The sequence below is a fragment of the Musca domestica genome, unplaced genomic scaffold, assembly GCF_030504385.1.
Source record: "Musca domestica strain aabys unplaced genomic scaffold, Musca_domestica.polishedcontigs.V.1.1 26, whole genome shotgun sequence".
In the NCBI taxonomy this organism is placed as follows: domain Eukaryota; kingdom Metazoa; phylum Arthropoda; class Insecta; order Diptera; family Muscidae; genus Musca; species Musca domestica.
In genome coordinates, this window is record NW_026712283.1 from 1,039,620 (window position 1) to 1,059,567 (window position 19,948).

The 19,948-nt window shown below is 35.2% G+C and overlaps 1 protein-coding gene across 1 annotated transcript in view; it reads left to right on the forward strand.

Annotated features, from left to right (window-relative positions):
- The window catches only part of LOC101899257 (uncharacterized), a 348,103-nt gene that overhangs the window by 123,439 nt on the left and 204,716 nt on the right, over positions 1-19,948 (forward strand). The window contains exon 3 of the mRNA XM_059123944.1: positions 17,367-17,893. Within this exon, the coding sequence (XP_058979927.1) occupies positions 17,671-17,893 (223 nt within the window). The 5' untranslated portion in view covers positions 17,367-17,670. The remainder of the gene's footprint in view (positions 1-17,366; positions 17,894-19,948) is intronic.

Sequence of the window (19,948 nt, forward strand, 5' to 3'; positions counted from 1 at the left end):
TAATCATAATAATAACAAGCTCTAATTACCTCACTTTGATGTGTGGTTGTGTTCGAAAATATTGTCTCCAACATGGCATTCGGTTATAACTGTGTCATTAAAGGACTCTTTAATGCATGTCGGTACCTGTTTCGTCTCCTTCAATGTGTGTTGGCTTGTGAGTGTGAACAATTTTTTTTCTCGCCTTTAATATACTCGTTTTGATGTTTCGTGTATATTGCCCATTCTCCACCAGACTGTAGGCTATATCAAAATAAGAGTCAGTCAGACATCCAACCCGCCTGCCAGCCAGCTTGTGTCAGAGTAAGTGTCATTCTGTGTGTGTGTGTTTGTGTCTGTGTCTCGAGCTCATGGTTAACATTTGCTTTAATTGCTTTCCAGATATGAAAACGACATTGTAATCATATTTTAATAGGCCCCATAAACACAAAATGAAATGTTTAATCTCACAAAACTTTGCTTAACAACCAACCAACCAACACTAAATGGGACATTTATTAACCGCTGCGAAAGTATTTGCAACATAATTTGTTATGAGCTTCGAAGATTGGTTTTAGTGTTGTTGGGATTTTAGGATTTCCTTATGGCAAAACAACAACAGCAACACCAACATCTGGAATTATTCTAAAATCAAAGTGAAAATATTTTTGAAACAAAACAACAGCACTCTGGTGGCTGTAGGAAGGATGTACTTGAAATGGAGGGAAAAAAGAGTCGAAAAAACCAAGTTGTTAAGTGTTAAGACAAACTTATGTAAATTAAGTGAAATGCCAGAAAAAAAGTAAATTGTGGGAATTTTTGGGTGTAATGATTGGATAAAAGGAAGTAGTTATGCTTTCAAATGACACGACCGGGGATGTATCAATAAGCAGACTTAAGGGAAATTTAAATGTATTATTTTCAGTTATTATTTGGTCAAACATACATCTCCCTTAACTCCGATTGAATTATCTTTATGAATAGATTTGTCCAGCAAAGTCTTGAAGGCTGTATAAGTCAAATAACCCTTTAAAAGCTAATGAAAACAAGTGATTTCTTTATAAATCGTTGGTAGTAGAAAACGGGAACCGAGTGTGAGATTCTGGATTCAAAACTAAAAATTGAAGAAAAAACAAAGTTGAAGAGTATTAGTCGGTTGGCTGAAAGATATATAGCCTCAGGATTTGAACATTTTTTATGTATACTCCTTTGGAAGGTACCACAATGATTGGATCTACGTTTCCCACCTTTACACTAAATCTAAGTTAGTAAAAATATGTCAATGTGTTCGTACTTCGTTCGTTAGGGATGTACGAGAAATAGTGGACCCACATATCCCATATTTATACTAGGTTTAATATGGAAACAAATTTTAAGAATTTCGATTTTTATAACCTGCAAAACTACGTGTTGGGGGTATTATAAATTTGATTGGGCCAAATATTATGTAACACCTCGAAATATTGGTTTCCCTCATAGAAAACTGTATATGGATCTAAATATCTCGCCGAGTTGAGTCGATCTAGCTATGTATTTTCGTCGTACAGGTCGCAATTATGGCTCGATCCTCACGAAATTTTGCATGGAGGTAGGGTTATGGACAGAATAAGAGCCTACAGAGTCGATTTATGCATGTCCGGCCGTCCGTCTGTCCATGTATTTTTGTAAACGAAGTACAGTTCGCATTTATTGCCCTATCCAGATGAAATTTTACACAAATCATTTATTTGGACCAAATACGAACCCTGTTGAAATTGGAGATAATCTGTCAAAATTTAGATATAGCTCCCATATATATCTTCGTCCGATTTGCCTTTTATTGTGCACCAAACGTGTAATATCAGCCCGAATGGAATTTTTCATATATACCCAAATTAGGCCTCAAACTAAGTATGCCAAATTTGATCGAAATCGGTTCAGATATAGCTAAAGCTCCCATACATATTGTTCATCCGATTTCTTATTTTTGTCCTCCGCAGTCGTAATATGCACTCTGTAACAACAATATTTGGAGAAATATATCAAATACAGCTCAGAAATATCCTTGCCAATTTTATCGAGATCGGTTCAGATTTGGATATATGTAAACTTTTTCCGATTTACATTTTATTGTGCACCAAACGTCTAATATTTGTCCAAATGGGATGGAATTTTGCACTTACGACCGAACTGAGAATAGAAGCTAGTATGTCAAATTTGGTGAGGATCGGTTCAGATATAGCTATAGCTCCCACATATATTGTTCATCCGATTTGTTATATTTGTTACCCACAACCGTAATATGCACTCCGTAACAACGATATTCAGGGAAATATATCAAATACAGCTCAGGAATATCTTTGCCAAATTTTATCGAGATCAGATTAGGATATAGCTCCCATATATATCTTTATCCGATTTCAAATTAATTGTGCATCAAATTCCGAATTTAAAAGATACAAATGTCTCAGCATATTTAGGCCTATGAACTTTAAATTATAATCATAATCATAGCGTGTATGATTGAATTCTCCCATAAAAACTTTTAATTGTTATGCGGTGCTCTACTAAGTTAGCAAAGTGGCGGCCCCGCCCGACTTTAAGACTTTCTTTACTGGTTTTAATTTGACTTATAATAGAAGTATACATTTTGTAATATTTTTCACCTTGCAACACAGGTTGGGGTCTTTATTTACAGATTACAGTAATCGTCCGATCCTCACGAATTTTTTCAAAAGGTGTGGGTTATATTGAGAAGGCTACGCCTATTGTTTTTAAAGATATTTAGGGGAAGAAATGGACCAATAACTAAAAATGTTTCTGATTTTGCAATCTTTTTAAAGTTCACAGATAGGAACAAAGGACACGAAATCTTCAATGGGGTTGGATTAAGGACAGCAAAGTACACAAAAGTAGTTGTCCAACTTTTGTTAAAAAATACCAACATTTCCATTCTACCGAAACTCTGAAAATAACTTACAGGCGAAATCCAAAAATGGCGAACTTTTGGCTTTTTTTGTGATGATTTTTTTGACGAATATAGACAAATATCGTAGACAAGCGAATCATATAGATGGGTCTAAATTTGAAGATACAGAGATGCCTCTTACATTTCAAAATGAGCGCAAAATATTTAGAGGTTCAAAGGAACCAAAAACAGAGAAAAAAAACTTCTTGATCACACAAGTGAAACTAATCGACACGGAATTTTGCATGAGAAGAGAGTTAAGGACAGGGAAGAAGTCTAGCATTTTGGATGACCATTGGATAATATTTAGCTGTAAACTGGACCACAACAACTAACAGCACGACGGAGTGCGTAAATATGGGGCAAATATCCCTGGTCAAAATGCTAAGGGTAATATCTGGGCAGTTCCCGTGACATAATTTCAAAAGCGAATTATTCCAAAATTAATTTGGACATAAGGGGGCTTCTACCATATTATAGTGTTGTAGGGTATCACATGGTCCGTCTCTCATGACTATAGCCTTTGCTTACTTGTTTTTATTTACCTTTCTGCCGTAATTTTCTGCTTGAAATGAACAGATTTCTTGAAATAAACTGAAATTATTCTCAATTCCTAAAAAAAAATTTTCATTTCTGCACAGATTAAAAAGCAACGCCTGCCTCTGAATGTCCTTTGGCCAAGCCTAATCTCAATATATTCAAATGGACTTTATATACAAATTACCATAATAAAGATTAATTTAATGGCAAAACTTAAAAACATACCGCACAAACACTGTCAAAGCAATACCAGGAATTGTTTTTCTTTTTTCAGGAAGGCAGATTTAAAGTTTCCTCTAAAAAAAGAAATGTCGAAGTCCTCCAGTCAATGCGCAAATATGTGGGTACATTCACATTGAACTTTTGGCAGCGAGTGCGTGTGAAAGGACCTCATCAATAATCATCATATTATCATTTGCAAAGAATAAGGATGCCGGCCGGCCGACTGGCCGGGTATGATGCCACAGATAGCTGTGATAGCTTGGCTCGGCCCGGCCCTTTTCATAAATTTAAAGTATGCATGCGTTTTGTGGCAGCACAATCTTTTTGCAATTTCCCCCCCAAATTGAGGTAAGGCCGGAATGGTGATGGCATCGAACATGTTTTATCTCTGTGTTTTACGTTATCTGTGGCAGACAAGCAAGCCATTCAGGCCTGAAGAGAACAACAACAACTGAAAACAGACACAATCCCTTAAACCCAAAGGTTTATACTGTGTGTGACAAATTTTGTGTTTTTTTTTTGGTTTTTTTTCTGGGTATTGATGAAAAGTTAAATCTGATTCCGTTAATGCCATTTGGCAACCAAGAAAAGGGTTACTTAGAAATGCTTTTTTTGTGTCGCCCGCCTTGCTCTGGGGGCTAAGTTTTCATCGGCCAACAATTCCAAGTATTTTCCCTGAATTCATCAACCAAGGCGAAAAGCAACCTTAATCCTTTGTTGTAGCAAAAGGCTGGATTTACTTAGTCCAAAAAAACAACAACAACAACAACAACAACGACGACAAGGACAAAAAAACAAAATTCTTTTTGAAATATTTATCAAATTCTTTTCCTATTTCCTTCCGGGGCGTTTCATTGTATTACGGGCGAAAGGTGTGTCATTGCTTGTTTGTCCGTGTGTTTGTGCTAGAAATAGAAAATATTTTGTTTGGAGAGCAAAAAAAGAAGAAAAAACACCGCCCTCCGGAAAGTCTACATCAGGAATTTGAATAATTTTTGATTCTCAAAAGCCTGACTGGCTGGCTGGCTGGATGTCTTTCTGTCTGCCCGGTTGTTTGTCGTTTTGTCGGTAAGCTATTATCCTTTGAGCATTCGATGGCTGAGAGGGGCAGCCGTAATCCGAAGAAGGTGTTGGCAATTCATTTGATAAACACTAGAATTCTCTAAATGTGGAAATGAAGAAATTGGATATTTTTGGGAAAATAGGAGAGGAGGAAGAAAAACTCTTCTTTGTGTCTGAAAGTCAATCGATTCATTTGCTCATCAACAGGTTTTCCATTGAATAGTCTGGCTGATGAATGGAAATGGAAGTGATTTATTAAATATATATTTTTTTTGTCTATGAATGGATTTATTTTTTTTTAAAGAAGATTAAGCAGAAGATTAGAAAATGCTTTAATGGAAGGAAAATATTGAAAAGAAAATTAAATGAAATTAGGGACATTTGGTTTTAAGAATTTTCTACGAAAATCAATAAATCCTAAAGAGAAATTTTCGAAATGTCAATAAAGTAATTTTTGTGTTGAATTCCGAATAATATCCTTCACACAATCTCACCACCATCAACTAAAATTTCATACTTCAAGACACTGCATTGCATTGCGAATATATGACATAATAAATTAATTTCCGCCCCACTTCAATTTGGGGAAACTTTCATTTTATTACGGAATAATTAATTAACGTCAATTAAGGATATTAAGCCTCTCGAAAATCGCCTTTAATCCTCAAGTATTGAATCAAATTTCATTTCAATACCCAGCAAAAAAAAAAACAAAATATCCCGTAAGCATAGCCATCAATGTTTATCCTTCATCATTAAAACGATATTAACTTAATTACTCATCAATGAGCGACGAACAACAACAACAACAACAGCAACAACAATAAAGCAGCAAAAGCTGTAAAGGCAAAGCAACAAGCAACTGGCAAATACCCCAAAATATTTACAACCCACAAATTGAAACACCCTCATCCCACGCACTCAATTTGTGCAGCGTTAATATTTCTAATAAAATTCACGTAAAAACCGAAAATCAAATATTGTGAAGAAAAGTGGAACACAGGGGAGAGACGAGCGGGCGATATTATGGCTGGTAAGGTCATTAGGCCCGTACCGCATATCACTTCTTGTGGACTGTTTCACCTTACTTATTTATTTATTTTTTAATAAAAAAACAAAGATTCAATAATCTTTCTTTATGACGAGATTTTTTTTATACTTCGGACGTAAAATATATATCCTCCAACATATACATTTTCCGAAAAAGTGACAAAAGAGTTGCCAAAATTCTTGGCTGGGAGTAGCCTTCATCATGACATATCATATAACGACTATCGACCTGTGTGACTGGACCCTTTGATATTATTCGAAACCAGGATTTGATTTAGTCCACACACGATCAAAACTTAAAAAAAGTAACAAAGCGAACTTTCAATATCCTCCAACATTCAAAACTAATTTGGAAATTTTCAGAAAAAAAAAACCGTAAAAAATCTGCTAAAATTTTTAAAAATACCGAATTTAGCAATTTATGTCATAAACCATTTCAATATTCAAATACAAAATTTGAAAAAAAAAAATCCTGTGAATAATGTACGTAAATTCATCATAATATCGGAATATAAGGAGGTACCGTTATATCAAGCCTTTACGAACCCTGGACCTGCATAGACAATTTTCTGTCATAGGCTGTAGAACATATTAGGAACTTCAAATACGAAATTTCAAAAAATTTCGGTAAATATTGTTTCTAAAATCGTCAAAGTACCGGGAGGTACCGTTATATGGGGAACATACGATATCACGGACCTATATAGAAAATTCTTTTCCAGGGGGTAAAGTACTCAGAAGAAACTCCTTTTGTACATTTTCAGATAATTTCATTGAAAAATTTGGCTTCAATCATCAAAATACCAAATATTGGGGTTACCGTTATATGAGGCCTATACGATATCGTGCACCGATATTGCCCATCTCAGAACTTGTAAAAGAAAGAAAATAAACTCAAAAGAGGTAAAGAGTTGCTTCGCTTGGCCGAAAGTGGTGGGTTTCTCTGATGAAAAAACATTTGTTGTCCACCAGTTTGTAAACAAACTAACTGATCCTGTTTACTTGCTAAAGAGGTCAGCTAAAAATGTGCACCTTCGGTTGGCCATCAAGCGCCAGCCATAGTGATTGTGTGGGCCGCCATAGCAGCCGATGGTCGCTCTCCCCTCGTATTAATCGACCGTGGCATCAGAATAAATGACGATTATTATCGCGAAAATATTGTGGAGATTGTGTATTAAAGCCTTGGGTACGCAAACATTTTGGACGCAGACTTTGGACATTCCAACAGGACAATGAGGTTCCTCACTTCATTTTCAGCGCACAATGGTCACCAAAATCTCCGGATACCAATCGGTTGGACTATAGTGTCTGTAGTATTTTGGAAAGCAAGCGCTTCGCCGGGAATGGGCCAAAATAGTGCAGAACAAAATTTATCGCACCCTGTAATCATAACAGAAGTCAAAATATATTTAAATAATCGAACATTGGCTGAGGGTATACATCTGTTGGCTAAACATCTATTGTACCACCAAACAAAAAATAAATAAATAAATAAATAAATAAATAAATAAACAAAACAAATTCTGGAAAAATTTGCGAAAAATATTTTCTCCCAAAATAAGTGGAGCACACCATGACCGACTTCAAACATTTTTACCATTTTTATACCCTAGACCACATAATTGTGAAGGTATTATGTCTTTGTGCATTTGTTTGTAACATGGAGAAGGAAAGGAGATAGGTCCATAGTTCCTTTTGATGATCTGCATAGAATCACATTTTGAGTCGATTTATGCATGTCCGTCCGTCCGTCTGTCCATGTATTTTTGTAAACAAAATACAGGTAGTATTTATTATTCGATTGAGATGAAAATTTCCAAATAACATTTGTATGGCTCAAGGACGAACCCTATTGAAATTGGAGATAATCGGTAAAAATTTAAATATAGCTCCCATATATAATTTCGTCCGATTTGCCTTTTATTGTGCTCCAAACGTGTAATATCAGCCCGAATAGTATGGCATTTTGCACATACAACCAAATTAGGCCTGAAAATATGTATGCCAAATTTGATCGAAAACGGTTCAGATATAGCTATAGCTCCCATATATATTGTTCATCCGATTTGTTATTTTTGTCCTCCGTAGCCGTAATATGCATTCTGTAACAACAATATTTGGGGAAATATATCATGTGCAGTTCAGAAATACATTTTCTGTATTTTATAGAGATCGGTTCAGATTTGGATATAGCTCCCATATATAACTTCGTCCGATTTACCCTTTATTATGCACCAAACCTCTAATATTTGCCCAAACGCGTTGGAATATGGCACATCATCCGAATTGTTGTATTTGCTGCCCACAGCCGTAATATGCACTCCGTAACAACGATATTCAGGGAAATTTATCAAATACAGCTCAGAAAAATCTTTGCCAAATTTTATCGAGATCGGTTCAGATTTGGATATAGCTCCCATATATATCTTTATCAGATTTCAAATTAATTTTGCACCAAATGGGCAATACAAGTCCGAATTTAAAAGATACAAATGCTTCGGCATATTTAGTCCTTTGAATTTTAAATTATAATCATAGGGTGTATGATTGAATTATCCCATAAAAACTTTTAATTGTTATGTGGAGCTCAACTAAATTAGCAAAGTGGTGTAGGGTATCATAAAATCGGCCCCGCCCGACTTTAAGACTTTCTTTACTGTTTTTTTTTTTTTTTTTTTGAGGTTTGCATGGAATGTGGGTTGTGATTATAAAACTACAATTCTAAGTATGCAATGTGGCCACATATTTGGGGTTCAAATTAAAACCCTCAGTTTTAACTGATTTTCTATTCTGATCTTCCCACTATATTTTAATCGACGAGATCAGAATATTCTTAGAACTTTTAAAATAAAATAAAAAATAAACTTTTCTTAACTACATTTTTTCTGGACCTTAAAACTCAATTAGACTCATTTACATAAATTACTGTGGTCAATAGAGGGACCTTGTAAGAGAGAGAGAGAGAGAGAGAGAGAGAGAGAGAGAGAGAGAGAGAGAGAGAGAGAGAGAGAATTGCAAACTTATCTTATTTTCCGTTAGTTATAACCAATTTTCCACATACTTCAAACCTCTACATTTTTTAGCAGTGCTTTAAGCCATTAATGCATCAAATTACATCAAGTGTTGTAATATTACACTTAATTATAGATGTGGGCCAATTATTGGGTCAGTTAGTGTAGAAAAAGCAACAAGCCCGAACTAATATCCTTGTACAATTGGATCAAAGCCACAATCAAACATTGCTGAGGGTAAGAAAATCAAAGTCAAAAAAATAGCATTTCAAGCATGAATTTCCACTTAAAATAAAATTCTATAATGATTATGACGATTGTAGAACAAATAATAATACAAATGAAAATAGCTGCAGATTTTAATTAGGAAAATAAACGTGTGGAAATAAACCAAAAAAAAAAAGGAAAAATCGTAAAAATGAAAAACAACGAAATGCCCTCAAGCCATTTGCAACCCTGACCATGTTGGCTGATTGCCTGGCTGCAGCAATGTTGAGCGCTTGGTTGGATGTTTTCGAGGGGGGGACCCGAGCGTTCATCATCAGACATAAATACACTTTCACTCGCATCCTCCCTTTCGCTGTTGTTGTGTGCATCCCTTGAAGGAATACTTTATAATGGTCGTAGAGTATGTCTGCGCCTGCATTGAATTTCGAATGCAACACCACAACCAACCGGGTCTGGGTAAGCAAAACAACCAAAATTTTTTGACCTCATTTCGTTGTCGTTGCTGCTCTGGCAAAAATCAACTTTCTGTTGAAAGGACCACAATTCACACACAATGCGCTCGTGAGATTTGTTATTCTATGTTTTTTTTTTTTTTGGGGGTGCGGAAAGGGGTCCTGTTTGGTGTTTTGTTGGCCTGGCGTTTTGTAAACGATTTCTATTGTGCGTTTTTAGACAATAAATCGTAAAGTGCAGAATTCATAGATTTGTTGATGCTGATATGCAATCCAATTAATGGAGGGGCAAAAATTTATGAGATGTTATTTTTGGAAAGTAGGGGAGGGGGAGAAGGAATTTTAATGTGCGTTTTTATAGGGAGTATTGTAGTTCTGGGAAATTAAGCAAAGTAAATATGCAAGAATTGTCAGTTTAAAGAGGCAAAATCAACTTTTTATGAGTAAATGTTCCAATATATTTCAATATCGCATTTATTCATCACATTTAAATTTATCATCAACACAATTCAAAGCGTCTAATTATGGTTCGAACAAAATTTGAACTTTAAACCCCATATTCACAGAATTCGGATGAGACAAAAAAACTGCAACAAAGTCAAATGTCATAATTTTTAATTTTTTATACCCACCACCATAGTATGGAGGGTATATTAAGTATGTCATTCCGTTTGTAACCCCTCGAAATACACATTTTAGACACCACAAAGTATATATATTCTTGATCAGCATAAAATTCTATGTCGTTTTTTCTGGCAGTCTGTCCGTCTATCCATCTGTGGAAATCACTCTAGACTTCGAACGAATTGAAATACATTGATTTAAAATTTTGTCTGCAGGACTTTTAGTATTGAAAATGGACCATGTAGGTCCACGTTTTGGATAACGGTACCTCCAAATATTCGGTATTTTAATGATTTTAGCGATATTATTCACCGGAATTGTTTTAAATGTGGTATTTGAAGTTCGTAATGGATACTACAGCCTAAGACAGAAAATTGTCTGTGCAGGTCCACGTCTTCGTAGAGCCCCCATATAACGGTACCTTCCGCTATTCGGTATTTGGATGATTTTAGCAACAATATTCACCGGAATTGTTTTAAATTTGGTATTAAATTTGGTATTTGAAGCCTAAAACAGAAAATTGTCTGTGCAGGTCCACGTCTTCGTATAGCCCCTATATAACGGTACCTCCCGATATTCGGGAGGTCCATGGTCCATGTCGCCATATAGGCCTTAATATAATAGCTACATCCGGTATTTTGAAGATTTTAACAGAATTTTTAAGGGTTTTTATTGTTTTTGAGAATTGCCAAATCAGTTCTAAATGGTGGAGGGTATTCAAAGTTCGGCCCGGCCGAACTTACAGCTTTTTTACTAGTTTTTTTTATTTTATTGAATGAAAGCGAAAAATGTCGGAAATAGCATCAAATTTTAGAATAAGTTTAGATTTGTTCGAATTGATCACCTTTGGCACGAATTATGGCCTTGAGGTGATCGACACTTTCGTATTTTTTAGTGCCAACCTTGCTTTCTAAACTACTCCAGACACAATAGTCCAACGGTTTGGTATCCGGAGATTTTGATGGCCATTGTGCGCTGGAAATGAAGCGAGGAAGCTAATTTTATAACCATTCTTGGGTGGGGTGTGTTGACTGCGATGGTGCTAAGTCCTGTTGGAATGTCCAAGATCTGCGGCCAAAATGTTTGCATGCCCAAGGCCTTAATACACCCTCCAGAATATTTTGGCGACAATATTTCACATTTATTGTGCGGCCATTGTGATTAATATGAGCGGAGAACGACCATCGGCTGTTATGGCGGCCCATACCATCACCATGGCGGGCGCTTGAATTCTGGTGGCCAACCGAGGGTGCTCTTTTTCAACCTCTTTGGCAAGTAAACACGATCATTTTGCTTGTTTACAAACTGCTGGACAACGAATGTTTTCTCATCGGAGAAAATCAAATTCGGCTGTTCATCACTTTCGGCCAAGCGAAGCAACTCTTTAGCTCTTTTGAGTCTATTTTCTTTCTGTTGCGGTGTAAGTTCTTGCACTTTTTGGAATTTCAATGGCTTTACCCCGAGCTCATTTTTTAATATTTGTCAAATGGAATATTGAAATATGTTTAGCACTCGAGCCATTTTTCGGCCCCTGCGACGCGGATTTCGATCAAGTCGCTTCTTTACTTTTCGAACAATTTCTGCTGATGTTTCCTCCGTCCACTTCCTTGACGTCGGGCTGCGCTACCAGTATCACCGACAGAGTAACGAGCGATGGTACGAGACACAAAAGATGTATTCACATTTAAATGCTGGAGTGCTTTGACGCTAGCCACTTGTAGTTTTCCAGCCAAATATAAAGAAATCACACTTTCACGCTCGAGTAACGTTTTTTCTGGAAAATTCTCACCAAAATGCTTTCGTACGCTTGTAAACAATATAATGAGCTGTCACTGGAATAATTTTAACAGCTGTCGGACGACAGAAATGACAGCAGTCTGAATTTGGTTGTAGTTTTTTCATCTTACCCTGTATATTCATTACCACAGACAATTTCCAAGATCCCAATTATTGATCCTACCCTTCTTGGTATACCATCACCATTCCTCCTTAGTATGCAAGAGTAAAATATTTGCATGCATTAGTCGTTGCGATGAACGAATGATTTAAAACAAACGGCAATAATTAAACGGCCTGAGTGCTAACATTTCCTCGAGTTATGTTTTGCTGTGATGAATTGGTGTTGGTTCGGCTGTACATGTGGCACAGAGAATGCAGCACACATTTCCATTTACTCCCACGCGCCCAACCAACTTGTTCATCAACTATCTATAAGGACATAACGAAATTGGATCATGGACCATAGAAACATACTCTTCTAGGCTTTGTTTCAACGCGTGACGCCTGAGAAGATGATTCCATTATTTGTATTACAACACAAAACACAACTGAGAATAGTGGCGACATTTGTAGTGAATGATTAAGGCAGCAACAGGACAACAACAGCAGAATGTTGCAGCGATGTAACAACGACAACAAGAACTCCTATTCCTGTGTTTGGTACTATATTTGTAGTTAAATGTAGCTGTGATGAAACCTACTTCAAGATATTGGAAGGTCGTTGAAATAGTACTCATGGAAATAGATTCAAGGCAATTTTTTTGTAGTGGAATGAAAGATCTTTTCAACGTTGAAAATTTGTTTGTACCCATGTAGTAATGAGAATTATTAATAACATTTTTTCTTAAGGTTCCAATAGCTATCAAAATTATTACCAAAATTTAAAAAAAATATATATACTCAAATTGCTAAAAAATTGCCCTCAAAATCCTTTTCCAATTTTGAAATCATTTAAAAAATTAAATTAAATCTCAATTAAAGAAAATCTCAGACCTATGGCCTTTAAAATACTTTTAAAACCTTAATACAAAACTAAATACCATACTCAGAAGACATTAACACATTTTAGAGCAAGGTACGGTCCCTGAAAGTCATTTTTCATGATTTTTGAAAAGCCTACCTTGATGTCCCTAATCTGGATTTTTAATTAGTTTTTTTCAACTTTACTTCACTGCATAAAGGTTAACCTGAAAATGTGAAAATAAACTCTACCAAAAACCTAAGAAAATGTTTAAAAATTATTTTAAAAAATCCTTGAAAATGCAATAAAAAAACTCAAAATGTTCAAAAAAATTTCCTGAAATCCCTCGAAAATTGTTAAAAATGTATCCTAAAATGTTTAATGAACCTTTAATTTCTATAAAACCAAAATCAGAAGTCCTTAAACGAAATGTAATGAAAATGTAAAGTTAACGGATCTGAAAATCCGAAAAATCTTAATGAAAATCATAATTACTATTTTCAAATTCCACGATAGTCAAAACCTGTTAAATAATAGATCATGTCCTAAATTTCTTTTAAATATTGTTTAGGAGAGACTTAATAGAATCTGTTGACATCCTCCGATGTGAAAATTTAATCAGCCTCTTTGATGATGTCATATTTGGAATTTTTTATGAAATTTTCTAGGCTAAATAGACAAACCAAACGTAATTTTTGTTTTCAAAAATTCCACCTACTTTGATGTCCTTTAAGATAAAGGACTAAACATAAATTTTTGATGATTTTTGTAGCCTCCTTTTACATACTAAACTTAATTTTTTATTAACTTTCTAGTCCGGCTTTGACGTATTTCTTTTCTTTTCTCATCCTCCTAATGCGTGAATTTCATGTGACCCTTTTGAGTTTTGAAGAAAAATAAATAAATCTAATTTTGTTGACCTGAACTGCATACACAAGCTTGAAATGTCATTATAAATGTCCACGTTAATATCAAAAAAATTTTCCAAAAGAACCTTGAAAAAATATTGTTGATGTTGGTGGTCTTGAAGGATGCTAACAAAATGTATACATGCTGAATGATGTATACATTGATGGTTATGTGCTTCGTCAAAGCACAACGTCCTTTTAATGTCCAAGTGAAAGGCTTGAAAGTTCTTTTAAGTGTTAACATTGATAGTCTAAAAGTATATTGAGAAAATTGAGTTAAAGACCATTGAAAAAATCTTTACAGAAATTCCAAGTTTTTACCCTTGAAAGGCTTCCTAAAATTCCTTGGAAAATATCCTTTTAAATGCCCATATTAGTGATCCTAAAGATTACTGAAAAAAAAAAAAAATATTTCTAAATATCTATATTAATATCACGTTGACTTCTTGAAGGACTGTTTTTCAATGTTTATGTCTTAAACGTCCTCTACAACTTTTCATAAAAGTCCCTGCTTATGTTCGTGAAAAACTTTTACGAATTTTTATAAAAGTTCTTGGAATTATTACTTCCTATATTACGTCATAGAGCACTGCCCAGATATTACCCTTAGCTTTTGACCAGTGATGCCCAATATTTACGTGCTCCGTCGTGCTGTTAGTTTTTGTGATCCATTTTACAGCTAAATATGGTTAAATGGTCATCCAAAATGCTAGACTTCTTCCCTGTCCGTAACTCTCTTCTCATGCTAAATTTGATGTCGATTGGTTTCAATAGTGTGATCAGGAAAAATGTTATGTTTTTGGTTCTTTTGAACCCCTAAATATTTTGCGATCATCTCCAAATGCAAGAGGCCCCTCTGTATCTCCAATTTTAGGCTCATCTATTTGATTTGCTTGTCTACCATACTTGGGTACATTCCTCAACGAAATCAACATAAAAAAGCCAGAAGTTCGCCATTTGTGTATTTTGGATTTCGCCTTTAAGTTATTTTCAGCGTTTCGGTAGAATGAAAATGGTAAATTGTATTTTTTTCACACAAAAGTAGTGGTCCATTCACTTTTATTTTCTGTCCTTTGGTTTCTATTTAAGACCATTATAACGGCTGCAAGATCAGGAACATTTTTAGTTATTGGTCCATTTCAACCCCTAAATATTTTGCGGACATAGCCTAACCCTACCCTTGTGAAAATTTTCGTGAGGATCGAACGAAAATTGCAATCTGTATATAATAACCCCAACCTGTGTTGTAAGCCTTAAGCTCTAGCACCATGCTTACTTCCTGTAGAGCAACTCCAAAATCAGGATTTTTTTCAGTTTTTGGTCCATTTCAAGCAACAGACTTCTATTCTGGCTTTAGCCCCACCTCCAATCTTAATTTCGTGAAGATTGGACCATAATTGCGACCTGTAGAGTGATTACAAATTGACATGGACCGACGGACGGACATACATAGCTAGATCGACTCAGCTCGGGAAATGTGGGAAACCAATATTTCGAGGTGTTACATAGTTGTATAATTGTACTATAATACCCCACATAGGGTTGTAGGGTATCACACATAGTGTTGTAGGGTATCAAAAACAAAAATTATGAACCGAAAAAAAAAACTTTTTTAAAAATTCAAGCGTGTAGCTCTCGAAATCCTGCAGATAATAAGTGTGAAAATCCACTCTTAAATTTGTTAAAAAAAATCATAATAAAAAACTTACAAGAAGCCCAAGGCCTCATGTCCCTCTAATAATACTTTTTCAAAGCACATTGTTAGGTTTATCAAAATCCTTTAAAATATCATCGTTCAAAAAATCTTCCGCAAATCCTTTTCAAAACATCTTCTTAAAAAATCCACGCAAACGAACTCAAAATCCTTCAAAGAAATATCCAAAAAACTTGCATTCATAGGCCCTCAAAATCCTTCAAAAAACAAAATAAATAAATAAAAATCTTATTAAGGATACAAAAATCCTTTTAAATATCATATCTCAAAAAATATTCACATTTGAACGTTAACATCCTCTTAAAATAATTTCTAAAGATGCACGCTAAAAGACTCAAAATATTTCAAAGAAGTGTCCATAAAACTTACACTCATAGACCCTCAAAATACCTTTAAAAAATCACCACATCAATTCTTCAAAAATCCTTTTTAAAACTTCCACGCCCATGGACTTCAAAATCCTATTAAAAAATATTCTTAAATCGTGCACTCTAATGAGCCTTAAAATGATTAAAATCGTGTACAAAAATACATCCTTATGTCCCTCAAAATCGATTTAAAAATCCCTTCTAATAATATCTTTAAAAAAATCTTTCAAAGACACCACGCTTTTGGCACTCAATGCCCTTAAAAAATCTCAAAAAATGAATTAAAAATTTTTCCTAAAAAATTCAATTTATGACACTTAAAAAACTTAAAAAAATTTAAAACTTTTTTCTCCCTTGTTTCTCTAGATCCTTACAAATATCTAATTTAAAGTTACCTTCAATGGCCCTGGAAGATTTTAGGAACGTCTTGAACAATGTCTTTAAAAATCTTAATAAAAAACAATGACTCTGAAAACCCTTGAAAAATCTTTATAAAAAATTCAAGTTAATGGAAGAGAAGGTCCTTGAAAATACCATCATAAAAATATATATTTATAGGCATTTAAGTTCTACGAAGTCTTCCATTGCCAAAAAATTTCCAATATTTAATCTTCTTTCTATGCTTTTCTAATAACCCCTTTCGCTATCGAACATAGCATAGTTGCCATTTCACTGGCTGATGGGCTCCGGTATTCGTTGTAGTGGTAATTAATCTTAGCTATAAATGTTTGGAAATTTATGAACCTCTAAATCAAGCTCTGAAGAGCGGAATATTTAAAACGAACAGCATCTTTATGCGGCGGAACATGAAGACAATGATGCTGGCTGGGTGGCTGACTGGTTGGTTGGTTGGTTGAACGTTGTACATACATATTTTGGCTTCGACAAATGGCGGTCATGGCAACATTAGTGACAGTACCAGCATCCAATGGCATCAGCAGCGTCAGCATCGCTCACTCAGTCAGCCAGCCAGCCCGCCAGTTTCGGTTACTCTATATTAAGCACTCCGATTACAATTTAAATATTTACATTTTGTTGGGTTTCCTCCGAAGCAGGCAGTGGTGATCACATAATCTTTAAAATGGTTTTTCGTGGAAACCCAACACCACCCAAAGCCATTTGACATTTTGAAAAGCTTCATCAATGCTAATAACGCGTAACCCAGCAGCGTTCCGAATAACAGATGATGGGTGAGGAGCAACCCATAAACTTTGCTAGCAAACTACTCTAAAGCAAGTGATTAATTATTGCTTGAAAATAATGTTTTTGTTGTTTGTCCTTGATTACAAAAAAAAAAAAAAAAATAACGCATTTGTGTTGTTGTTGTAGTTGTATTCTTGCCTTTGGCATAGAATGTATAAGTAAAAGCGCAAAATATAATTTATTAACAACACAACACAAAATGTGAAAGTTTAAACCAAGCATTTAATATCTTTATCTATGATAAACAACAGCACAAAAACAACAAAAAACAAAGATTTAATTATTCTTCCTCTTATTCTTCTTTTTCTTGTTTTTCAGATTTAAATAAACTAGCAACTGAAAGGAAATAATCAGCCAAATAATCTGTATATCTGCGCGCGTTCTGAACGTTTGGGTGTGAGTGTGAAACAAAAGCTCAATACTGCCTAATAACCCGTTGTCGTTGGCGGCTGTACAGCATTTATGATAAATTATCTTTTGAGATATTTTTTTCGCCACAATTTCTAAAAAGACTGAAATATTTCAATCCCCCAAGAGAGATAAAAGAGGGCATCAAATTTAAAAAACAAAAAAACCAAACGCAACAAAAGGAGCAACATTTTTGTGCGAAACGGAATTAACCATGAGTTTCCACAATCATCATCACCACCACCAACAGCAGCCGCAGCCTCAGCAACATTGGCACCATCATCACAGCCAGAATCAAAGTCACAGTCACAGTCATCATCAACATCAAAGCCATCATCATCACAGCCACTACCATCACCAGCAGCAATATTTCACGCTGCCATTACCAAGTCAACAGAATTTCTGGTACATCATTCATCTGATAATATTTCTGATAGGTAAGTCCATCATTTAATTATGTTCTATTAATTAATATGTGCTATTAATTTGAAATGAGAATAATTTATATTTGAGGCGACTCGGATGAAGAAATAAATAAATTTTGAAATTTAAATGTCTTTGTCAAAAAATACAAGAAATTGTGTTCTAATTCATCAGACATTTTAGCTTTTTATGGGTAAGGGGCGTAGCTGAATATTGATACCATGTGGCACAAAAAACATGTTAATAAAGGCAGTGCTCGAAGAGAACTTTTCACTTCTACGGTTCAAAGTAGAATATTTTTGAAACATTTGTTTCATGAGTGCGACTGATTTTTTGCTGTTTATCTTACACCACATAGTGGTAAGGGTATTATGTTTTTGTGCATTTGTTTTTAACATGGAGAAGGAAGTGAGATAGACCCATAGTTACTTTTGAGGAACTTCATAGAATCACTTTCTGAACCGATTTATGAATGTCAGTCCGCCTGTTCGTCCTTCCGCTTTTACATATATTTTTGCAAAATGCAAGTCGCAATTATTATCCGATTGAGATGAAATTTTCCAAACCATTTTTTTTTGGCCTGAGGTCGAACCCTATTGAAATTGTTGAGAATCGGTTATTATTTTGATATAGCTCCCGTATATATCCTCTACCGATTTCGGGTTAATTATGCACCAAATGGCCAATACCAGTTCAAATGACCCAAATCTTGGCACATCCAACCGAATTTCGTAGAGTGCAAGTGCATCAATTTTGGTGAAAATCGGTTCAGGTATGGCTCCCACATATATGTTTCATCCGATTTGGGATTTTAAGTACCTTATCTGTGTAATATGCACTCCACAACAATAATCTTTGGTAGCAGACATCATGCATAGCTCAGAGAAATAAGTGTGTGACATTTTGTCAAGATCGGTTGAGAAATGGATGTAGCTCCCATATATGTCTTTATCCGATTTCAGGTTTTTGTGCACCAAATGACTAATATATGTACAAATGACCTGCAATCCAACCTAATTCAGCTTAGAAGCAAGTACTTAGAATTGGGTGAAAATCGGTTCAGTTATAGCTATAGATCCCATATATATGCTTCATCCGAATTGGGTGTTTAAGTCCCTTACATGCGTTATATGCACTCCGCAGCAATCATATTTGGTACAAGATAACTTATAGAGCTCAAAAATACCTCATCTAGTCATATTGAGATATTGTATCTTTATCCGATATTAAGTTAATTGCGTACCAAGAGGCTAATATCAGCCTAAATGGACTGAATTTTGGTAATTCCGACCAAATTCATATTAAAAACAAGTACTTCAAATTTGGGGAAAATCGGTTCAGATACAGACTGCAGAAAAATTCAAACGCCAAAATTTTTACAATTTTATTTTAATTTTATTGAATGAAAGCAAAAAAATCGGAAATAGCATCAACTTTTAGAATAAGTTTAGATTTCTTCGACTTGGTCACCATTGGCACGAATTATGGTGCTCAAACAGACAATGAAACCGTCACACGCTGCTCGAATGTTGCTCTGCGGAATTTTGGCCCATTTCCGGCGAAGAGCTTACTTGAGGTGATCAACACCTTGGAATTTTTTAGTCTGAACCTTGCTTTCCCAAATACTCCAGACACAATAGTCCAACGGATTGGTATCCGGAGATTTTGGTGGCCATTTTGAGCTGGAAATGAAGCGAGGAACCTCATTTTGTAACCATTCTTGGGTTGCGCGTGCTGAGTGCGAGGGTGTTGAGTCCTGTTGGAATGTCCATGGTCTGCGGCCAAAATTTTTGCGTGTCCAAGGCTTTAATATATCCTCAAGAATATTTTCGCTGTAATATTCATTTTTCTCATTTTTCAATATTTGCCGAATGGAATACTGCGTTATGTTCAGCTCACTAGCCATTTTTCGGCCACTGCGACGCGGGTTTCGATCAGGTCGCTTCTTTACTTTTCGAACCATTTCTGCTGATGTTGCTGTTTTCTTCCGTCCACTTCCTTGATGTAGGGCTACGCTACTAATATCACGGTAAAGAGCGATGGTACGAGACACAAAAGACTTATTCACA